The 21,925-nt window shown below is 42.9% G+C and overlaps 1 protein-coding gene across 1 annotated transcript in view; it reads right to left on the minus strand.

The window, feature by feature from the left end:
- Positions 1-1,057: 1,057 nt before the first annotated feature.
- cgnl1 (cingulin-like 1) overlaps positions 1,058-21,925 on the minus strand; it is a 137,096-nt gene continuing 116,228 nt past the window's right edge. Inside the window, exons 15-19 of the mRNA XM_052040562.1 lie at positions 14,861-14,944; positions 13,018-13,142; positions 8,866-8,974; positions 8,123-8,286; positions 1,058-3,996 (exon numbers count right to left, since the gene is read on the minus strand). Of these exons, the coding sequence (XP_051896522.1) occupies positions 3,873-3,996; positions 8,123-8,286; positions 8,866-8,974; positions 13,018-13,142; positions 14,861-14,944 (606 nt within the window). The 3' untranslated portion in view covers positions 1,058-3,872. The remainder of the gene's footprint in view (positions 3,997-8,122; positions 8,287-8,865; positions 8,975-13,017; positions 13,143-14,860; positions 14,945-21,925) is intronic.

Here is a 21,925-nt window from a genome sequence, read left to right on the forward strand (position 1 = left end):
AGCATTTACCGCAGTGCAGCAGCCGCTGTTTCTCAGAAGTGTTTCATTGACTGAAGAGTGTTTAGGGACATTCATAAAGGGATGTGAAAGGCATCATATAGATGCAAGCTTTCCCTTCTTGAAACCAATGGATGATGCACCGTCTTTGACTATGCTGCCCTCTAATGGTGGATTCAGTAGAGGGCAGCAAAAGCAAACGAGCAAAAGCAACAAAATGAGATGTTACATGTTGGAAAACATCCACAGAAATCCCACAGTAATGATGGAAAATACAACTCCCACAACAATTACTTAATCTAGCTGTTAGAATGCAAATTACACTAAAGCTTTATAAAGATATGGGAAGTTTGGGAATATTACTGAATAGTTTTGCTTAAGTATCAATCAATATTTTTTTACACTACTTGTGATGAATAAAGAAGATGTATTATTCCTGGTGAATATTCCGAAGGGCCTGTTTCTGCGCTGGCTCTATGGTGTACGAAAAGCCGATTGGCAGCTAGAATTACTGATTCATTTTGTTCAAATTACTTTTAAATGGCCTCAACTTGATAAATGAGTTCCAATAAATTTATTTAGAACAAGTCTTCGGGGTAAAATTTGCAAAATTTCTTCTGAATACAAGTGTAAGGAAGCATTTCAGCTTTGGAATGTGTTCACAAATAAAGATGTACTGGAGGGAATGCATATCTGTCCCTATAGTAAATTATCAAAAAGTTAATATCTGCTAACAATAAAATTACATTGGCGAATGCTAGTGAGCCATTGTATAAAGACCAAGTCTGGCTTCAGTGTGATACAGTAGAAACACAAAACACAGTATTCAAGAATTAGAACATTTTTGATTTCTTTTGTGCAAGACCAAAAACTCTTTGAAACAATTGACATCCCTTGCACAGTTAAGATGCTGATACTTGACCAAGATCTGTTAAAACAGATGACTCTTAGAAGGTATACTGGTGAAGCTCTCTCAGCAAACGTAGTGTTCAGCAAACATCATTCAAGGAACGTGTTTTATACTAATGAGCAGAAAAGAAATGTACCATGAAAACTATGATTAAGAATGTTTTTAAAACTTTATTTGTAGTAAGTGGTGTCTTACAGCTTTATCTGCATGGAGGTAGCTTCAGAGTTTAAAAACAACAGCCAATTCTAATGCCCAAAGGACAAACGATTAAATGTAGTGATTTAAAATAAGACTTTTAGCAGTGCTGGAGTTTAAGACATCCAAATACAACTCTCCATATATTCCTAACACAATAAATCATGTTAAATGCTTGCAGATATATTGCACTTTATTGATTGTCACTCTCAATGTGCATTTAATCTAGTTTCTATTATACATTACATGAGTAATAAAAATCAGCTTAGCAAAACCTTTTTTATACAATATTTATAAAATTTCATTGTTATCCAAACCAAAATGGGAAGTATTAAAATAGTATTGTGTAACTTTCATATTTAATAAAATGTTGAAAGGCAGAACTATTTTGAATAACTGGTTTATCATTAAGAGAAACACAAGTGATGTCAGCTCTAGTCCACACTTTATAAAATACTTAAACAATGGCATTTTTGATATTTTGTCAATACATTATAGTGATAAAAAGAAATATTCAGTAGAAGGCACCCTGCTGTGAAAAAGTACAGGCACAATTTAAGGGACCTGCAACAGCAAAACTATTGTTGAAAATAAATGTAAATTTCTTCTGATTTTTGAATGAGGTTAATTTTAATTACACGTGGAAGGAAGTGAACATGCTGTCAAACTATTTACCAAAGATATCGAATTCCTTTTTTTCTCTGACTCTCTTCTCCTCCACAAGACGACGACATTCCGGGGCACCTATTCACAGCAAAGGGGCCTTCATCCTTATCCCTATCACAGGTAGTCTGACCCTGATGGTGAAGGAGATCGAGGGGAGGCAGTGGGATGATTGGGAAGCCAGAGGTTCACATTCCCTGCTGGTCCTGTGGATCCATCAACAGAGCTGTTTCCCAGGCTGATTGAAAGGTCCTTAGAAGGTTGGTCTGCAATGCCAGGCACGGCTGTGGTCAGTCACACAATGTGGGTACGGCCCAATGCACTCAAGGAAAGCAGTAGCTGTGGCTTGAGGGAAAGAACTGGGGGAGGGGATTGTGCGAGGATGAATGGGAAACACTCCAAGCATCACCAGCAGTGTTGGAACGGTGTTAATGTGCTGCAAAATCGTTCTCACCTCTCTCCAGCCAACTCAATGTCACAAACCAGAGGAAACCTGACCAGAGTTAAATCTGGAACAGAAACAAAAGAGCCACCTTGTTGGGGGTGGTGGGAGACATGGGGTACAGAGATGAGAGAGGTGAAGGAGACACTGTCAGCACACTCAGACAGGCAGGTTTCTCCAGATGCCACACAATTTTAACTCATGACCTTCAGGTTCCCCACTTGGAAGCCAGCTTTATTGACAGGGGCGGCTACCTGGTGAACGGTAAAATCATCTGCAGAGAGAAGGTCACAGTCGAGGGTCCGTAGGAGCTGGGGTTATAGAGCCGGTGGCTGTGGGGCAAGGGGTGGAATCTGCTGGGATTTAATGGATGTCAGCGGGGCACAGCTGTATGACGAGCTGTGGAACGGGGAGACTGCGGGGGACGGAGAGGGTGGGGCCTGCTTTCTGTAGGGCTGTTTATTGGGCCTGCTCTAGCTCAGAAGCCCAGCTGAAAAGACACTAGTTGGGGACAGCCGTATTCCCGCTGGGTCTCCCGAGACTCAGGCAACCCAAAAACACAAACTACGTCAAAAGAACGGAAACCCTGTCAAAAGCATGCAGCCTCCACCGGGACCTTCAACAACCGGCTCACCTCCTGAAATGGAACTGGTTTGCTACCCTTCACCCTGCACCTCCATTAAAGCAGGAGGTGAGCGAGATGGATGGAGGTCTCCGACTTTGAACATTTCAATCTTCCATTTGACCCCTGTTTTTCTGTGGGGAGGGGGTGTGGAGGTGTTATTTGAAATGACCAATAGAATTTGAGGCATGCACCCTCATTAAGATACCAGCCAATGACCAGTGAGCAATTCAGGCACCACAGTCCCCAACATGGTTCCATTGGAGGGGGAGGGTCTCTCATTTTTAATCTTGTCCTTGGGGGCAAATTCTCCGCTAATTCCAAGCTCTTCACCACAGTGGTAGATAGTGAAACACACCCATACACACACATATGCACACTCAGGCATATTGACACAGACATGACCAAACACACACACACACAGGCATGAGCACACAAACACACATTTACACAGACATGACCCCAGACCCCACACACACACACACACACACACACACAGAAGTAGAAGTGTAGAAATTGATGGTACCTAGTGTGCAACCAGCAACCAATACACTTAATTTTATTGCAGAAGTAATCAAAGGTGATTATTTTATCGAAGTGTCTCAGAACACAAAACCTAGCTGAGAAACCACAGGTATTATTGGCACTGTAGCAGTTTAAATTATAAAGATAGGAAATCTCTGTAGTTTAATGTTATTTACAACCTGCAGACACATTAAAATCTAACCTCTTGCTTATTTTAAAAAAGTTAAGATTTTAACTTGTCTTCAAAATGGATGAGCAGGAAAATATGGCCTTCTGTTAATTCCTCAAATGGCTCCAAATATTCAAACCCAGCACGTTACACAGCGAGGCAGCAGAGAAGGTATACATCAAAGATACTTTCACATCATACAGTATCATTAAGGGTTTCATTACTAAAACTTAGAAACATGTAGCATCAGGTACAGTTAATTATGTCATTTTTTGAAAGATATATTAATTAACCCATTACATTCCTTCTTCCCTTCATCTCATGATTCAGCTCCAGTTTAGGTGTGGGCCTACAGATTACCTTCCCTCGATGGTTTAAAGTCTGTGTCATAGATACTGTCTTCATCTGTACTGTAATCATTTTCATAATCATTTAGGATCGAGGATGAAACCTTTGCCACTGAATTTTTACGTCTGTCAATAAAATAGTTAAAATAAAAACTTTTAGTGACCACTAATGAAATAAGCAGAGTTTATTTTGAACAATAGTGAACATTTACATGAAAAGACAGATGCATTTTACCCATGAGATTTCATAAAAATTAGTGAAATACAAAGTTGTGAAAATCTTGTCATATTGACTAACTGCTGATTAGAACTTGACTTAAGCCACCTTGACTAGACAGCAAAGGCATTTTCAGATGCAAAATTCCACAAGTAGGTTAAGACTGTGGTCATCTTCAAAGGAAAAGGTGAACACCTTTTCTTCTACCCACACCCCCACCAACCTTGGGTCATATATCATAAAACAAGCTGAAAAAATAAAACAAGCAGAGGAACAGAGACCTGAGACAGAAACCTGAGACAGAGACAGCTACAGCAGGAAGGCTACACAAAACATCAGAACGTTACATCAAAGCAGGTCTACGGCTCCTCGAGCTTGCTCCACTATTCAACAAGACTCTGCCTGATTCTGTGCCTTAAATCCACCTTGCACCTCAGTCCCCATCTCTTCTCATTCCCTTAGTGCTCAAAACTCCTTTACTCTCAACCATAAATGTACTGAATTACTGAGAGACCAAGATAAAGTAGGGTGCAGTTAGAGAAGATTAAACTGACAGGGTAAAGTGACACTCCACACTGAATCCTTGACATGAGCCAAGTTGGAAAGTTCAGCAAGCTGTGCATGCTGTGAACTACCGATCTGCTCCTTGGTGTTTGCTATGACTCCAGCCAGTGACTCACTGATACCCACAGCCTTTTATTAAGGCTCTCTGATGCCATACACAGTCTAATCCTGGAGACATAAGAGACTGCAGATGCTGGAATCTGGAGCAAAAAACAAACTGCTGGAGGAACTCTGTGGAGGGAAATGGACTGTCAACGTTTCAGGTCGAGACTCTTCATCTGCACCAGATGCATTGACTGCCCACTTCCCTCCTCCGATGCTGCCTGACCCACTGAGTCCCTCCAGCACTTTGTTTTTTGATGTCACCTTGTATCAGCTTTGAAATATATTGAAGGTTGAAGCTGGAACCCACGGTGACTAGGGCAGAATAAGCAGGATATCGGTAAGTACTCTCCACAGCAGCTTCCACCAATTTGTTGATGATTGTGAGCAGGATAGCACCCTGCATTGTGTGGGCAGAACACACCAGGGCAATTTCCCTTATTGTCGAGTAAATGTCCGTGCTGTAGCTACACTGGAACATGACAGCCGTTCTTGTAGTTTAAGCATGCACCACCAGGCTCAAGGACATCTTCTATCCCGCTGTTATAAGACTATTGAACGGTCCCCTAGTACAATAAGATGGACTCTTGACCTCACAATCTGCCTGGTCGTGGCCCTTGCACCTTATTGTCTACCTGCACTGCACTTTCTCTGTAACACTATACTCTGCATTCTGTTATTGCTTTTCCCTGTGTATGACTTTGATGTACTGATGTGCTGAAATGATCTGTATGGATGGCATGCAAAACAAAGTTTTTCACTGTACCTTGGTACATGTGACAACAACAAACCAATTACTTGGACTTGTACCCAAAAGGAAGCATTGGGTTTACCAGAATCTATTTCCTCTGATCCCTAAGGCTAAAACTTTTAGAGCACCCTGTACCTAACGCTAAGTCCCATTGATAAAGTGGTGAGGTTCTCCCCAATACGTAACTTTGTTCCTTAATCTTTATCATAGGCAACACCAGTCCTTTCCCACAAATAACATCCTGGCTTCAGGTATACACTAGAACTGAAATTGGCTTGTAAAAGTAAAACAGCCATTCCTATTTTTTTTTAAAAAGGAAGAATAAAGCATCATTCACAATGTTTCAATAGCAGTTGTAATTAATGTTATTTAACTGATAACATCTGTGTCAGCAGAGTGTAAAATCCACAATGTGCACTACTTTAGAAACAGCCATGACTGAATTCCCCAAAGGAAACTGTTAAAAGTCAGACATAAACTCCCACCTCTTTACAATCAGCTCAAAGATATGGAAGTCCATTGGAATATTCACACACAATGGAACAAGAGTTAGAAATTAGATTACACAATTCTGAGAAAAATAGCCTTTTACTGTTGAAAATCAGCTTCACAAGTAGAGCGATTTTGTGCACTTCTCTGGGCGTCAGAGCCCCCAGTGGGAAATTCGTTTCCACTATTCGACTGGACTTCCATTCCCCCAGCACTTTTCATCCAGTGTAAAATCACCAAATGACAACAATGGTGCAACATGAAACATTTCAACCCCACTAGTACAAAAAAAACTCCAGTTCCTCTTTACACTTAACAACCAAGTTGCAGTAAGCGTTTCTCCCAAACCATGCTGTCTGAGGGGCTGCATTTTGTCCTCACTGAGATCTGTGACTTCCTACAAATCCTAATGCAGCCTTGTGTGTCTTGAATGCTTTGCCCATGGCGGTCAGGGCTACCATCACACTCAGGTTCCCACCCAAGGATCACTCCAGGCTGCTGATCTTTGCCCAATCCCATAATACGCCTCACTGTTATAAGGGGGGAGGTCACTGGAACTCCGTTCTCAAGGAGATCAGTGTCTCTGCCTGCATCCTCCAAAGTGCAGACATTCAGAAACCGTCAAGTCCTTACAGAGACCTCCAGGGCAGCCTGCTGCCCGTCTCCTGACTGCAGCTCTAGAGTACCCAAAGAATGAACAGGCACCATTCCTGTTGAGCATGTTCATAGCTCTGTAGTTAGCAAAACATAACAGTGATAAAGAAACATAATCTGCTTCTAACTGCTGCGTCATCTGGCTTGGTCTCACCTTATTGGAGGCATTCCCTTCGTTATAGAATCATAGAGTAATACAGCATGGAAACAGGCCCTTCAGCCCAACTCATCCATGCTGACCATGGTGTCCGCCAAGCAAGTCCAATTTGCCCTCATTTGGTCCATATTCTTCTAAACCCCACCTATCCACGTACTTGTCCAAATGTCCTTTGGATGTTGTTAATTGTACCTGCCTCAACCAGTTCCTCTGGCAGCTCGTTCCACACACTACCCTCTGTGTGAAGTTGCCCTTCACGTTCCTTTTAAATCTTTCACCTCACACCTTAAACCTATGCCTTCTAGTTTTTAGTTCCCACCCCCTGGGAAAACGACTATGTGTGTTCACCCTATCTATGCTCCTCATGATTTTTACACCTCTGTACCCCTCAATCTCCAACACTTCAAGGACTAAAGTCCAAGCATGTCCAACCTCTCCCTATAACTCAGGCCGTCGAGTCCTGGCAACATCCTTGTAAATCTTCTCTGCACTCTCTCCAGCTTAATGACATTTTTCCTATAACAGGGTGACCAAAACTGTACACAATCCTCCAAATGCGGCCTCACCAACATCTTGTACAACATAACGCCCCACTCCTATACTCAGCACCCTGACTGATGAAGGCCAGCAGGCCAAATGCCTTCTTCACCACCCTGTCTACCTGTGACACCACTTTCAAAGAACTATGCACTTGTACTAACCTTCCCTCCCCCATCTTTAAAACCAGCTTGTTTTCTCTCTTTCCCAGTTCTGACAAAGGGTCTAGGACCCAGAACGTTATGTCTGGTTACGTCCGTTTCTCTCTCCACAGAAGCTGCCTGATCTGCTGAAAGTTTTCCAGCATTTTCTGTTTCTATTTCAGATTTCCAGCATCTGTAGTGTTTTTCATTTTCATTTACTGCTCTTCACCCACCTGTCCAGGCCTCACTGACTCCCTCTACCCTGCCCCTCATCATTATAGCATCCATCCATTCATTCCAGAGCAATACTACTTTGTAACAGGAAGTGTGATTTCCCTTTAAGAAATGCAAACATTGCACCTGCTGAGTGATGCGCTGACAACTACAAGAATTTGCAAAATACAGCAGGAAACGCTATCCTGGAACTGGTGTCAGTCTCGGTGAATTACACAAGGAATCCTGATAACGCTGTTCTGCGAACCTCGCACTTGAAGTTCTTGTTCTTTATGTGACTTTTGCGAGCAGCATTAGGGTGACCCACAACGTTGTTTTATCGCCAAAAATATCATGGAGCAAGTTCTAGACCCCTATCGTCAAACTGCATCTCAGCTGCATTTTGGAAGCAGACACAAACCTACCTGAGATCTTTCTTTAATGAATTCATTTGTCTTTGGAGTTCTTCATTGGCTTCTACTTGTTCCTCCAGCTCTCTCTGTACTTTTCGTTTTGCATTTTCCAGGCGATCTATTTCTTCCTCTGCTTCATCCACTTGTCTTTTCAATGCTTTCAATCGTAGATTCAACTAGAAAATTGCAAGGTTAATCACAAAAAGCATGTTCCTTACAAACCAGTTGAAAACATTCTAAAGTGATTGAATAGTGTTTCATAAATAAGTGATTGAGATTAGTTTAAACGACACTTAGTGCCTTCAAACCATTTTATTTAAACGTGCAAAAGGTCCATTTTATTGGTTGCATTTTAAACTACACTAACTTGTGAATCTTTAGTATTTAATTTCACATTTAATCCAAGTGGAAATAAAAAAAACAAAATATTGTAAATATTTGGCTTGTCAGGGAACTTTTCAGGTCAATGACCTTTTCAGAACCTAAATTCCAGCACTTTCTGTTTTAATTTCAACATCTGCAGTTTTTTACTTTTTAATGTAGGGGCACACTGCTTAAACATTCCCTGTCCAGAATCGGATACTGCTAATTATAAATACCAAATTTCTCAGTGATTCCAGCCTAATTGTTTCAAACTAGGCCTGGCATAGATCCTTAGTGTTACGACAGCTAATGAAAGAGTCACTGGCCTCCCTGCTTGTAGCATCTCCTACTCAATGCCAGAGAACGTCACCCCTCCATTACGTGCCACATACCTGGTCCTTCTGGTCCGTCAGATGAAGATGTTCATCATCTATTTGCAGCATTAACTCCTTGGTCTTTCTTTCAAGTTTACGATTGTTCAGTTGCAGAGCAGATCTTTCCCTGAAAAGGGTTTTAAAAATACATTTGAATTGCACCCATGACAGGAAGATTCCAGGGTCAGTGGTACATTGGCCTGTGTCAACCTTTCTACAGTGTTCTGCTGCAATTTATACATCGATTTGCAATATGTATCTACAATGACTGCTTGCATTGAAAAAACACATGTTCTAAGTTACTTCTTAGGAGCATTATTAGTGAAAATTTGACAGAATTGTGTAGAGAGCTTTTAAATCAGGTGACCTAAAGCCAAGTCAGAGAGGGAAGCTTTAATAATACTGGGGAGCATCTTGACCCTCTTGCTTATCCAATGGAATGACTGCAGTCTACCCAGCCCAGGGATTGATAACTAGTTAGCCAAAACAATGTACTAATGGTAAAATACTGTAAATCATTGCAAAAGCAAGCTGAAGCTGGAGCTGTACCACATGACAGAACTCTAATCTCAGCTCACTATACAAGTTTGCTCCTGTGGACTTAACTACAGCAGAACACTTTGCTGACACAGATATATTGTTATTCCTGGATTTATTGCAATTTTTTCTGAATTATCCAATTTGTTGCAGATATGAATGCCATCCATTAAACTGAATGTCATTTAATCAGTACAAACCTATCAATAAAAATTGGTTTCTTTATGCGTGCAATTGGCGATTAAATTTTACTCCTGATCCAGTTTCTAAGATGTGCCACTTTTAGCTATATGTTACTTCATTTCCTTGTCAGTGTTGCCATTACATTCACGGTCAAATATTTTCATCAGCTTGGCATCGGTTTATGCATTGGGAGCAAGCACTTCCTATTTTGCCAAATCTCCTTCCTTAATGCAGACCTATTTGCATCTACACCATGCTTGTGTTGATTCAGCTTTTCACTGATTGGAAAAACTACTTTTACAGCAGATTTTCAAGGAAGAAACCCTACTTAAATGCATACGAAATAGGGTAGGGACATGTTCGGCACAGCTTTGTGGGCCAAAAGGCCTGCATAGTGCTGTAATTGTTCTATGTTCTATGTTCTATAAATTGATCAGGACAGGATAAGTAGAAAATAACAAGAATCACAGAGCAGGACTTCTCACCCTCAAGCCCGTTGTGTCAGGTATGGTAGTGTAGAGGCAGGCTCGGTAGTATAGTGGTTAGCATAACGCTATTACAACACCAGCGACCCGGGTTCAATTCTGGCCACTGTCTGTAAGGAGTTTGTACGTACTCCCCATGGCTGTGTGGGTCTCCTCCGGGTGCTCCAGTTTCCTCCCACATTCCAAAGATGTATAGGTTAGGAAGGTGTGAGCATGCTATGTTAGCGCTGGAAGCGTGGCGACACTTGCGGGCTGCCCTCAGAACACTCTACTCAAAAGATGTATTTCACTGAGTGTTTCAATGTACATGTGACTAATAAAGATATCTATCTATCTATCGTGATGATCTTGGCTGTCCTGTAACAACATGGCACAGATAGAACAAAGATGGCAGAGTTAGAGAAAGTGTAAGCTAAACAGGTGGGCACGGTGGGATATTGTAGGAACCAGGAGTCCGGGCAGTGCCATGGAATAGACACTGTGCACTCACTTGGCTCCTTGTTGAAATCTGACTGGGTGAAAGTCAGTTTGATTCTTGGGAGCTTTAGACTGAGTACAAAGTTAACCCCTACTTCATAATCTGAAATAGGCCACAAGAATTTATTGCTGCAGCAAAATGTTAAGTTTGGTTCCACCTGGGGCCTTTCATTTTAAGAGAGCTGTACTCTGCACAGGGACTGGACTAATGGACTGGAACTTGCTGGTGGTGAGCTGCTGGGATGGTTGGAACCACCGGTTAGCTACAGTGCACGCGGCAACGCGATCCTGACTCGTGCACCTGACCCCACCTCAGCCCACGGACTCACCACGCGAGTCACGGAGCCAAGGGCCTGGATGCACTTCATATCTGGAGCCTCAGCTATCCACGAGCCATAGTGGGGCATCTCCTGTGTCCCATTCGTTCTCAGGGCATCACTGAACGGCAGTTAAAGGTCAGCTGAGACAAGGCTTTTTCTATGTTTTAAATCAACTAAAGGTAGAACCATAGAGTTATACAGCACAGAAACAGGCCTTTCAGCCCAACTCATCCATGTTGACCAAGATGTCTACTTGTTAGTCCTACCTACTCATATCCCTCCAAACCTTCCCTATCCATGTACCTGTCTGAATGTCTATTAAACATTGTAATTATATCCACCCCTACCACTTCCAATGGCAGTTCATTCCATTTACCTACCACCCTCTGTGTGAAAAACTTGTCCCTCAGGTCCCCTTTAAATCTTTCCCCTCTCACCTTAAACCTATGCCCTCTAGTTTTAGACTCTCCTACACTGGGAAAAAGTCTGTGACCACCCACCTCATGCCCCTCATGATTTCATAAACCTCATAAGGTCACCCCTTAGTCTCCTTCACTCCAGGGAAAACAGATCCGGTCTATCAACTCCTCCTTGTAACTCAAGCCCTCCTGTCTCAGTAACATCCTCGTGAATCTTCTCTGCGTCCTTTCAGCTTAATGGCATCCATCCTGCGGCTTGGCGACCAGAACTGCACACAATACTCCAAGTGTGGCCTCACAACGTCTTATACGGGTGTTACATGACATCCCAACTCTTGTACCCGATGCCCTGAGTGATGAAAACAAGCACACCATACGCCTTCTTCACCATGCTGTGAAACCACCTTCAGAGAACTATACAACTGTATCCCTGTTCTACAACACTCTCCAGAGCCCTGCCACTCACTGTGCATGTCCTGCCCCGGGTTACCTTCCCAAATGCATCACTCTGCACTTGGCCATCTGCCATTCCTTGGCCCACCCTTTTCAGTTGAGCTAGATCCTGTCATAATCATGGATAACCACTGCACCATCAATTCAGTGTATTCCACAAACTTACTTCTCATCCAGATTGTTAATATAGATCTGTGGTTTTAAATTCTTAATTTTATTTCAATAACTTCATAAAATTATTCGACCCTTCCCAACTGTTTCCCAATGCCTGCTGTGGCTGATGGAAGGGCTGCAGTGACAACCCCAGTAGGGCATTGGGAGCAACAGTGCTGCGACAACTGAGTGCGGGCACGGGGCTGCTATGGGCGGTGACTGTGATCCAGGAGCAGCACAATCTGACACAAACTTCCTGTCGCTGATGTTTCTCTACAAGATTAACACAAAATCCACAGAGAAATTCACATTATTTCAAACATTTCTATAAAATCACCTCCCAATTGTTAGTTTATCTCACTGCAACAATACTCTTTGTTTCCGAAGTTCACCATGCAGGAGAGACAGGTGAGATTTCAGAATTAAATAGTGTATTTCACCCTGTTGTATTGCTATTGGAAGTCACCAAAAGCACATGCCGGAAACCTGAAAGAAAAACAGCAGGAGCTGAGGTTTGCGGGTGGGTCGGGTTAATCTGTGCCGAGAGATTAATGTTTCAGCTCGATGGCGCTTCATCAGAACTGGGAAGGTGAGGAAAAATTGTGTTTAGGGTGCAGCGAGGGGGAAGAGAGGGGACAGCAGGGGTGAAGACCAGCTTGCCAAGGTGACACAATTGCATTCGGTGCCAGCTAAGAGTGGGAAATGAATGCTTATTGATCCTGGCTGAATGGAGGCAGGATGGAGGGGAAGAAGAAATGCTGGAACTGTGAGAAAGAGAACACAGCGGCTGCTGGAAATCCAAATAAAAGAGAATGTAGGAATTACTCGGCAGATTGGAGAGCCTCTGTAGAGAGAGACAATCGGTCAAACGTCCATATGGTTGATATTGTTAAATGTTCATACTGTTAATATTCAGTCAGTTAATGTCATTATATATTCCCCATTTTTTATTGCTCATAAAATTTATGCTGCAAATGTGTTGGTATAATATATACTGGTTTACCAATTTCTTAACCTAATTATGTTAAATAATCCTAAGGTCAACTCTATAAACACATATCCTTTTACTTTGGTAACACGTTTCTTTGCAAGGTTCACTGTGAGGTTGGACCAATCCTGTTTTTAAGGAAAATCACCTCTTACCTCTCCTCATCTTCAAGACGTTCTTCCAGTTCCTGGATTCTTGCTTCTAGCTGAGTAACAATTCCTTCCTTATTCTGTTTCTGAGAACCTTCCAGGTACGCGATTCTGCTCTTTAGATCCTTGTGCTGCGATTAAATATTTTAAACACTTATTTCTGAAACTGAATACATTGTTCTCACACACCTCATAATTATTAACCTGCAACTTGCTTTTCAAAGATCTATACTTTAATGTTAAGCACTTCAATTTCATTTACTGAATGAAAATTAAATATACCAGGTCATGTTTTGTTGAATTTCACTTGTCTTTTTGAGTTTCCTCTCTCTTTTTAAATCAGACAGTAACACTAATTAGGAACAGCTGAATTGCTGTAAAGTTAAACCCCCACATTTGAACAAACTTGGATGTTCCATGGAAGCTATTTACCAGTGAGCGTGGCTACAAGTTTTTTGGTAAGAAATTGGGAAGCATTTGTCCAATAATTACCAGAAATTGGTAACACTTCCTTTCCTTTGATTGGCAAATAAAACCTTGGGCAGTACCAGGTTAGGATATTCTATCCTTGTGGGTATTATCAGAACACCACATTAACAGGCAGTACAACATGTGGTAGAAGGCGAACTGATGCACAGCACCAGTGTAACGCAAGTTCTGCAGAGATGGACAACAGCATCAGGTACTTAGCACAGCGACCGTTGATCCTAGGGTCATAATCGAAGTCAAGGATTTTGTCAAGTCCATCAGTATTTGTACGATAAAAACAAGGACTGATGTGCTTTCTTTATAAATAATTTCATGGCAAAGCTCCTCACAGACAGAAAGGCAGCACACTGCAAGGAGTGGAGTGAGCTACATTTTAGGAAACTGCTCAACAAATATCATTTATAGAGAATCTTTAATTCAGTAAAACATCAGTACGCAGGAAGAAGTGCATTAGTGTGACAATCTGAAAGAGTAGGCAGCTTTAAACACAGTGCAAACAGTTGCCTTTTGCTTGGATTAAACCAGTTTCCCACAGAAAGCGAATGCAAATGCAATTCCAAGGCATTAAAACACGTTCAGAGATCTAAAATGCCTCTGCTATTCCTTCCTTCCACAATGTGAACATTGGGGAACAATCCCTGGGAGGTTAGTTCCTCCACTCAAAAATGGTTAGTGTCGCCCCCGCCTACAAATTTATGCCTGTCCATCCAAAACCCCAACCTTGATCAATATCCAATTTACATGATTAGCTTATAAATCACATTTATTGCACCGTCTTCAGTTATTCCCTCAATGTTGTCACTATCTCTGGATTATCAATATTACAAAAATATATTTCAATTTCACTGATTGAACGGTTGTGTAACATCTGCTTCTCAACGGCTAAAAGCTCAGCAACATGCGACACTGAGCAGGACAGACTGGCAAACACTGGCAAGACAGCTTCAATACCCGTCTGCTTCTGATCTGCAACAATCAGAACACGAAATAGTGACTTCAAACCAAGAGGGGCACAGGATGGGAGGGGTAAGGAGTCAGTAAGGTTTGTCATTCCCGACCGCTGTCCCAAGGTGGGACCAGCACTGAACTCAGATGCTGGTGGTACATTAAACCAACAAGGGGAAGTAAAAAAAATGCACAGCTAATGACGCCAAGGAATTTAACAAAATGTTTGCCCAATCATATCCATCTTAGTGTCTTTGCTAGTTATTTACTTAAAAACAAAATTTGAAATTTTAGTAATTATTGTTGAAACCTACTGTGCATTACTATATGTGTTGGTGTGTTTACTAGTTTGTAGTTGTACTATTGAACCTTAACTCTGCACCACAAGAGGTCTGATCTAATTTCTATAAAGTACCTGTCTCTCTAATGAGATCTTGTCACACTCCAGATCTTGTCTTGTAGCTCTTTCCTGGAAAAGCTCATTTCGCATCTGCTCAATCTGCCAACGAAAGAGTAAAATAGTCAAGAACAGTTGCCATCAAAACATCTTGAAAATTCATTCAAGAACAGTAGTGCAAAGGGTGTAACATTGCAATTGCTCAAAAGTTTCAGAATCTATTTCTCTATTCTAATCTCTCAGGAGTTTTCTTCATGTTAAAGCTCAATGGTTCTTTTATTTCCTCAGAAGCAATCATCTTCCTATTCAGCTGTGAAATTTTATGCTTTTAAAATTAGTGACTGCTGTTTTCATTATTTATTTCCTGTCATTTTCAAATATAAACAAAATGCAATGGAAGCCAATGTACCGCATGGCTGCACGTGAACTACCACAGAGCGGTCAAAAAGTATTTTCAGTTGAATAGTCAGTTACTACAACCGCAATCTCATGTATCCAAGTGCTAAGAACACAAGGTATGCCTACAACTCTCAGCTTCACAGCAAAAAACATTACCAATATCAGCCAGTACCCTAATCTGACTCAGGACTATTTTATACACCAATAATTTACCACACTCACGTTATTCCCACGACATCCTGCTGGACAAGAAACAGGAGAACACTAGGAACAGGAGCAGGACAACACCATCCAGACCTTTATGCCTTCTTTTGCTCATGACCTATTCAAAATCTGTACTTAAAGTCGCCTTTCCAACGTGTGATACTTAATTGCATTCCACCTTCAAAAACTGATAACTTTGCCAATATCAGAATAAACAAAACCCAAAGAAGTCCCATACATTTCCACCCAACATAGGAGGCCATTTGGCCCATCAGATCTATGCTGGCTCACAGGGCAATCCAACACCGCCACTAATTACCCCTGTGACCTATTCTTCCCACTTTCCTATCAGGCCCCACAGACACTCCGACAACAACCAACACATTATCGGTGATTTACAGCGGCCACTTAACCTACCAACCCACACGTCTTTGGGAGTGGGAGGGAGCTGGAGCGCCAAGGGGAGACCCACATGGTCACGGGGAGATGGAGCAAACCCTACGGGACTTGAACCAGCGGCTCCTCCAGCTGCACCACTGTGCTGCCCTGTTACAGCCTGTCCACTTCTGCATAGCTTCAGGGATCCTCTGGAAGTTATTCATATCTTTGTTCTCAGTTGGTACACTACATACTGGACTGTACTGAGCTTAGTGGGGGCAGGAATAAAAACAGAAAATGCTGGAAACACACAGATGGCCAGGCAGCCTTTGTGGCAGTAGAAACAGTTCACACTGCAGGTCCAGGACCCATCAGAAATGTTAACCGTTCCTCTCCCTACAGATGCTGACTGACCTGCTGAGTGTTCCCAGCATTTTCGGTTTTTATTTCAGCTTTCCAGCATTTGCAGCTTGTTTTGATTTTCATCTTCACAGAAACTAGTCTCTCGGTGCTCCAAGGAGAAGGCTTGTTGGATGGTAAATGGTTAAATACATCTGAAAGATGGAAATTGAGAGGGAGTGCTGGTATCCCTGTTGCAACGCTTCTTATGGTTAGTTTCTGTTGAGTCTTAAATTTAAAGACCACATATGTCAGGGAACTATTGCAGGATGTCACAGCCAGTAAAGCAAGGCCCCAGTTTTTTTGTTGGCCTCAGCTATCATTTTAAGGCAAAATTATTTTACAGTTGCCTACAGTGTGTGGTAAAACATTGTCGTTTTGGTGCTAAAATCCTGATTTCATCCATTCCCCCACCTCTCCGCAATGTTCCAATAAAAATGGTATCACGTCTTTTATGTCTCAGTCTGCAACACATTAACAGCAAGCTGTAAACACTGTTTATCTTTAACCATACTTGTGATAGAGTCACAACGTATTTTCAGAATCGGGTCACCTTGTCCCACACCAATGTTTATGTTCTGTACAAACTTCCTCCAATCTTTCTTCAAGTAACCTTTATTCCACTCCAGACACAGGACTCAAGTGGAGAGTCCCCAGAGTAACCGTGGAAGAAGCCACAAGACTGGGCTCCCCTCCATGGGAGGTTCACCAGCAGAGCAAGCTGACAGATTCAGTCTTCAATCTGCGTAATCCCCAACTTCCTCATTTCAGGGACTTACCTCAAGTCCAGCGCTGAATGCCAGGCTAACATCTGAATCGAGGGACTTCCTTCTTCTCAGGCAGCCCCTCGAATTCAAGGATGATGGCCTGATGTAAATATTAAAATCAGGACTATTACAAGTGCTGTTTTACAATGCGCCAGTCTCCCTTTACACAAGGTGTTTTTACACCTTTGCCCACTTGAAGGTGAAATTTTTGATCAGGAACAGTGACCCCCAAAAGTTCCAGTGAATACTGGGAGCAACAATGTTTAATGGTCGGAATCTCAAGCAAGGCCTACCATTGGTAAGAATGCAAAGCCAAAGGTGTGTTCACTATTCTCAAGAAGTGACCATCCTGGTATATGGTCCACACCAAAAGGTGTGTGGGTGTGTGTTTTTAGAGCAAACCTGATGTCTATCTAGTCACAAATTAATCTTAATCTGCCACATTCAATTTGTTAAAACATGAATGATTTCTGTCTTAAATGTTACAGTATAAACAGGTTAATGTCAACAAGTAAATTCAGCTACCGTCTCTATACAGGTGACAGACAGGAAACTGAATCAGCTGAGACTAGCGCAAACACAACAACCGTGGCTTCTGGGTATCACTGACCTGCAGGTTGAATGAACCACAACCTCCTGATACAAATTAATGTCTAAAGGGAGGGTCTTTCTTCTCCTTAGGCAGACTCTCAGGATTAAGGATGACTTGCGTTGTCTCCAGTCGCTACGTGGTTAATAAGGTCAATGTGGGTACCGCAGGACCCCACCCCCCCCCCAACAGATGGGGCAGGTGGTGGCTGATGGGGAGTGCGGGCAGGTGGATTGTTTGCCAGGTGACCTTCTTCTCCTGCCCCTTTGCAGGACCTCTGGGCGCTCCTAATGCATGACCCCGAGGTTCTCAATATTCTTCCAAATGGTCCTTCTCCACTCTGAGCTGTCATGGGCCAGTGATCCTGAGCAGCCAGGGGGGAGGTCGCATTTCTTCGAGAAGGCTTTGAACACAAGAGAAACAAAGGACTGCAGATGCTGGAATCGAGATGAAAAACACGACGATGCCGGAGGAACTCAGCAGGCCAGGCAGCATCCATGGAGAAAAGCAGGCGTTCAACGTTTCGGGTCAGGACCCTTCTTCAGGTCTGAAGATAGGAAAAGGGGGAAGCCCAATATATAGGAGGGAAAAGCAGAGCAGTGATAGGTGGACAAAAGAGGGGAGGCGGGGTGGGCGCAAGGTGGTGATAGGTAGATGCAGGTAAGAGATAGTGATAGGCAGGTTCAGGGGAGAAGGGGAGAGCAGATCCACCGGGGGATGGGTCAAAGGTAAGAAGAGAGAGGGAAAAAAGGGCTAAGAAAGGGAAGAAGAGAAGAAGCATGGTTGGGGTGGGTATTACCTAAAGTGGGAGAGTTCAATGTTCATGCTGTTAGGCTGCAAGGTTCCAAGACGGAAGATGAGGTGCTGTTCCTCCAGTTTGCGCTTGGAATTCTCCTGGCAGTGGAGGAGGCCGAGGACTGTCATATCAGTGACAGTGTGGGAGGGGGAGTTGAAGTGACTGGCAATGGGGAGATGCGGGTCACAGTTACGGACGGAGCGCAGGTGTTCTGCGAAACGGTCACCTAGTCAAACAACCTTGAATCTTTTCGCCTGTGCACCTGGTAATCTCTTCCCGTGACTGAGCTCAGAATGGGGTCTGTTTTCGGGACCTGACGTTGGATGTGTGAACAACGTGGCCTGCCCAACATTGCCAAGTAAGTATAAACAGGGCCTCAGTGGTAGGGACAGGACACCATCAAGGGTTCACTTCTCCTTCCAGTGAATCTGGAGGGTACAGCAGAGACTGTACTGGCCAAATATCAGGAGGAGTGCCCTCTTTTTAAAGAGAGAAACTACTTCAGTAACTAATCCATAATGTTAAAACTGTGTATGAAGCTAATTGAAGCTGTAGAGCAAAATATCAAAAATATTAATGGCTATAATATAGACAGAAACAGTGGCAAACTCAGTCTGAGCACAGGTCAATCTCCAGCCTCACAGATCCAACACAAACACAATAAATCCCCTTGTCCACTATTTTCCTTCTCATGGAATTTTTTAAAGCAAAAAAATTATTCAATTCAGTTTACGGGGATGACACACACAGTTAACAACATACTGCAGGATATAAAGATGTTTATAACAGTCCGCTGGGCTCACAACAGTGCATGATATATGTTAACGATTTGGAAGAGGGGACGGAGTGTAGCGTATCTAAGTTTGCTGATCACACTAAATTGAGCGGAAAAGCAAATTGTGCAGAGGATGTGGAGAGTCTGCAGAGAGATATAGATAGGTTAAGTGAGTGGGCAAGGGTCTGGCAGATGGAGTACAATGCTAGTAAATGCGAGGTCATCCACTTTGGAAGGGAAAAATAGAAGATCAGATTATTATTTAAATGGTGAAAGATCGCAGCATGCTGTTGTGCAGAGGGACCTTGGGAGTGCTTGCGCATGAATCACAAAGGGCTGGTTTGCAGGTACAACAGGTTCTCAAGAAGACAAATGGAAGGTTGGCCTTCATTGTTGGAGGGATTGAACTTAAGAGCAGGGAGGTTATGCTCTAACTGTACAGGGTACTGGTGAGGTCGCACCTGGAGTACTGCGTGCAGTTCTGGTCTCCTTACTTGAGGAAAGATGTACTGGCTTTGGAGACAGTGTAGAGGAGGTTCACCAGGTTGATTCCAGAGATGAGGGGGTTAGCCTATGAGGAGAGATCGAGTCGCCTGGGACTATACTCACTGGAATTCAGAAGAATGAGAGGGGATCTTGTAGAAACATAGAAAATTATGAAAGGGATAAATAACATAGAAGGTAGGGAAATGTTGTTTCCACTGGTAAGTAGACTAGAACTAGGGGACATAGCCTCAAGATTCGGGGGAGAAGATTTAGAATGGAGATGAGGAGAAACTGCTTTTCCCAGAGAGTAATGAATCTTGGAATTCTCTGCTCAGGGAAGCGGTAGAGGCTACCTCATTAAGTACATTTAAGACACAGTTAGATTTTTGCATAGTAGGGGAATTAAGGGTTATGGGGAAAAGGCAGGTAGGTGGATCTGAACCCATGGACAGATCAGCCATGATCTTATTGAATGGCAGAGCAGGCTCGACAGGGCAGATGGCCGACTCCTGCTCCTATTTCTTATGTTCTTGTTTTAAATATAAAGCCAAATGTAATAAAATAATTGAACAAAGCTTTGACTAAAACATGGCACTATCTCATAGAGCATTTGGGCTTAACCAACATCACTAAAATAATCTGTTATGGTGTTGGAAAAGATTTGTCAAAATTTTAATATTTAATCTCAATGTTTTACTCCATTCTAATGAAACCGGCTCTACTTTCATTATTCAGCACTTTAGTCTCTCTTCACTTTCTATGCAGTTACATTTTAGCAAACAATACAGTTAGACATTCACCTCCCTTCATCCACTCCGCTCTTTATATTGTGATGTGAATTTTGATTCTATCCCATGTGCAATGATCTCCTGCTGCAGGACACCAAAGCTGCAGAACAAACCACATATACAGGCCCTGGGAAATCCCTTTTGGAAGTAAGGACTGGTAACAATAGACCTGTGAACCTAACATCAGTGGTAGAGAAGGTACTAGAAAAATTCTGAGGGACAGGATTAATGATCACTTGGAAAGGCAGGGACTGGTCAGAGACAGCCAGCATGGCTTTGTCAAGGGCAGATCCTGTCTGACCAATTTGAATTTTTTTGAAGAGGTAGCAAAGTGCATCAATGAGGGTAGGGTAGTAGATGTGATAAACATGGACTTCAGTACAGCCTTTGATGAGATCCCACATAGGCGACTGGTCCAAAAGGTTGGAGCCCATGGGATCCAGGGGAAGTTGGCAAACTGGATCCAGAATTGGCTTGGCAATAGGAGACAGAGGGACTTGGGAGAGGGTTGTTTTATTTTCATTTGGACGCCTAATTTCCCACAGGGATCGGTGCTGGGACCCTTGCTGTTTGTGGTATACGCGAATGGCTTAGAAATATACGTGGGAGGCATGATCAGTAAGTTTGCAGATGACACAAAGATCAGCGGAGTCTTTGACAGTCTTAGGCCACAGAGTGACGTTGATGTGTTGGTGAAGTGGGCTGAGAAATGGCAAATGGAGTTTAATCCAGATAAATGTGAGGTGATATATTTTGGGAGTACTAATGAGGCTTGGACATACACCATGGATGATAGGGTCTTGGAGAGTATAGATTATTGAAGGTGGCAACACAGGTAGATAATGTGGTTAGGAATGCAAATGTGATAAGAGCCTTCAGTTGAGGCAGTGAACACAAGAGCAGGGAGGTTATGCTCCAACTTTATAAAACCTTGGTCAGACCTCAGCGGGAGTCCTGCGTGCAGTTCTGGTCACCAAGGTGTAGGAAGGATGTGATGGCGCTGGAGAGGGTGCAGAGGGGATTCACCAGGATGGTGCCTGGGATGGAGCAGTTCAGTTACAAGGAGAGGCTGGAGAAGTGGGTCTGTTCTCTCTGGAGCAGACGGGGTTAACAGGGGTCATGACTGAGATACATAAAATGATGGGGGATGTAGATAGGGGAGACTGCTGCAAACTCCTCCCCGCATCAGAGGAGAATAAAACTAGAGGACTTAGGTTTACAGGAATGGGGTAGGGATTTAGAGGGATACAAGGTGGACCTTCTTCAGTGGAATGTGGCAGGAGTTGGGTCGCTGACAGCAATTAAGCAGCATCTAGATGAGCCATTGAATCACGTAGGTCTAAAGGACTATGGACCAAGTGCAGGGAGACAGGATAATACAGAACAGTGCCCACAGGTTACCGTGGATGAGTAGGGCTGAATGGCCTGTTTCCATGTTGTACAATTCTATGATTCTTTGATTTAAGGAACACCCTGGATAGATTCTAGGATTAATGCACCAT

Source organism: Pristis pectinata, chromosome 28, assembly GCF_009764475.1.
Source record: "Pristis pectinata isolate sPriPec2 chromosome 28, sPriPec2.1.pri, whole genome shotgun sequence".
NCBI classification, from domain to species: Eukaryota; Metazoa; Chordata; class Chondrichthyes; order Rhinopristiformes; family Pristidae; genus Pristis; species Pristis pectinata.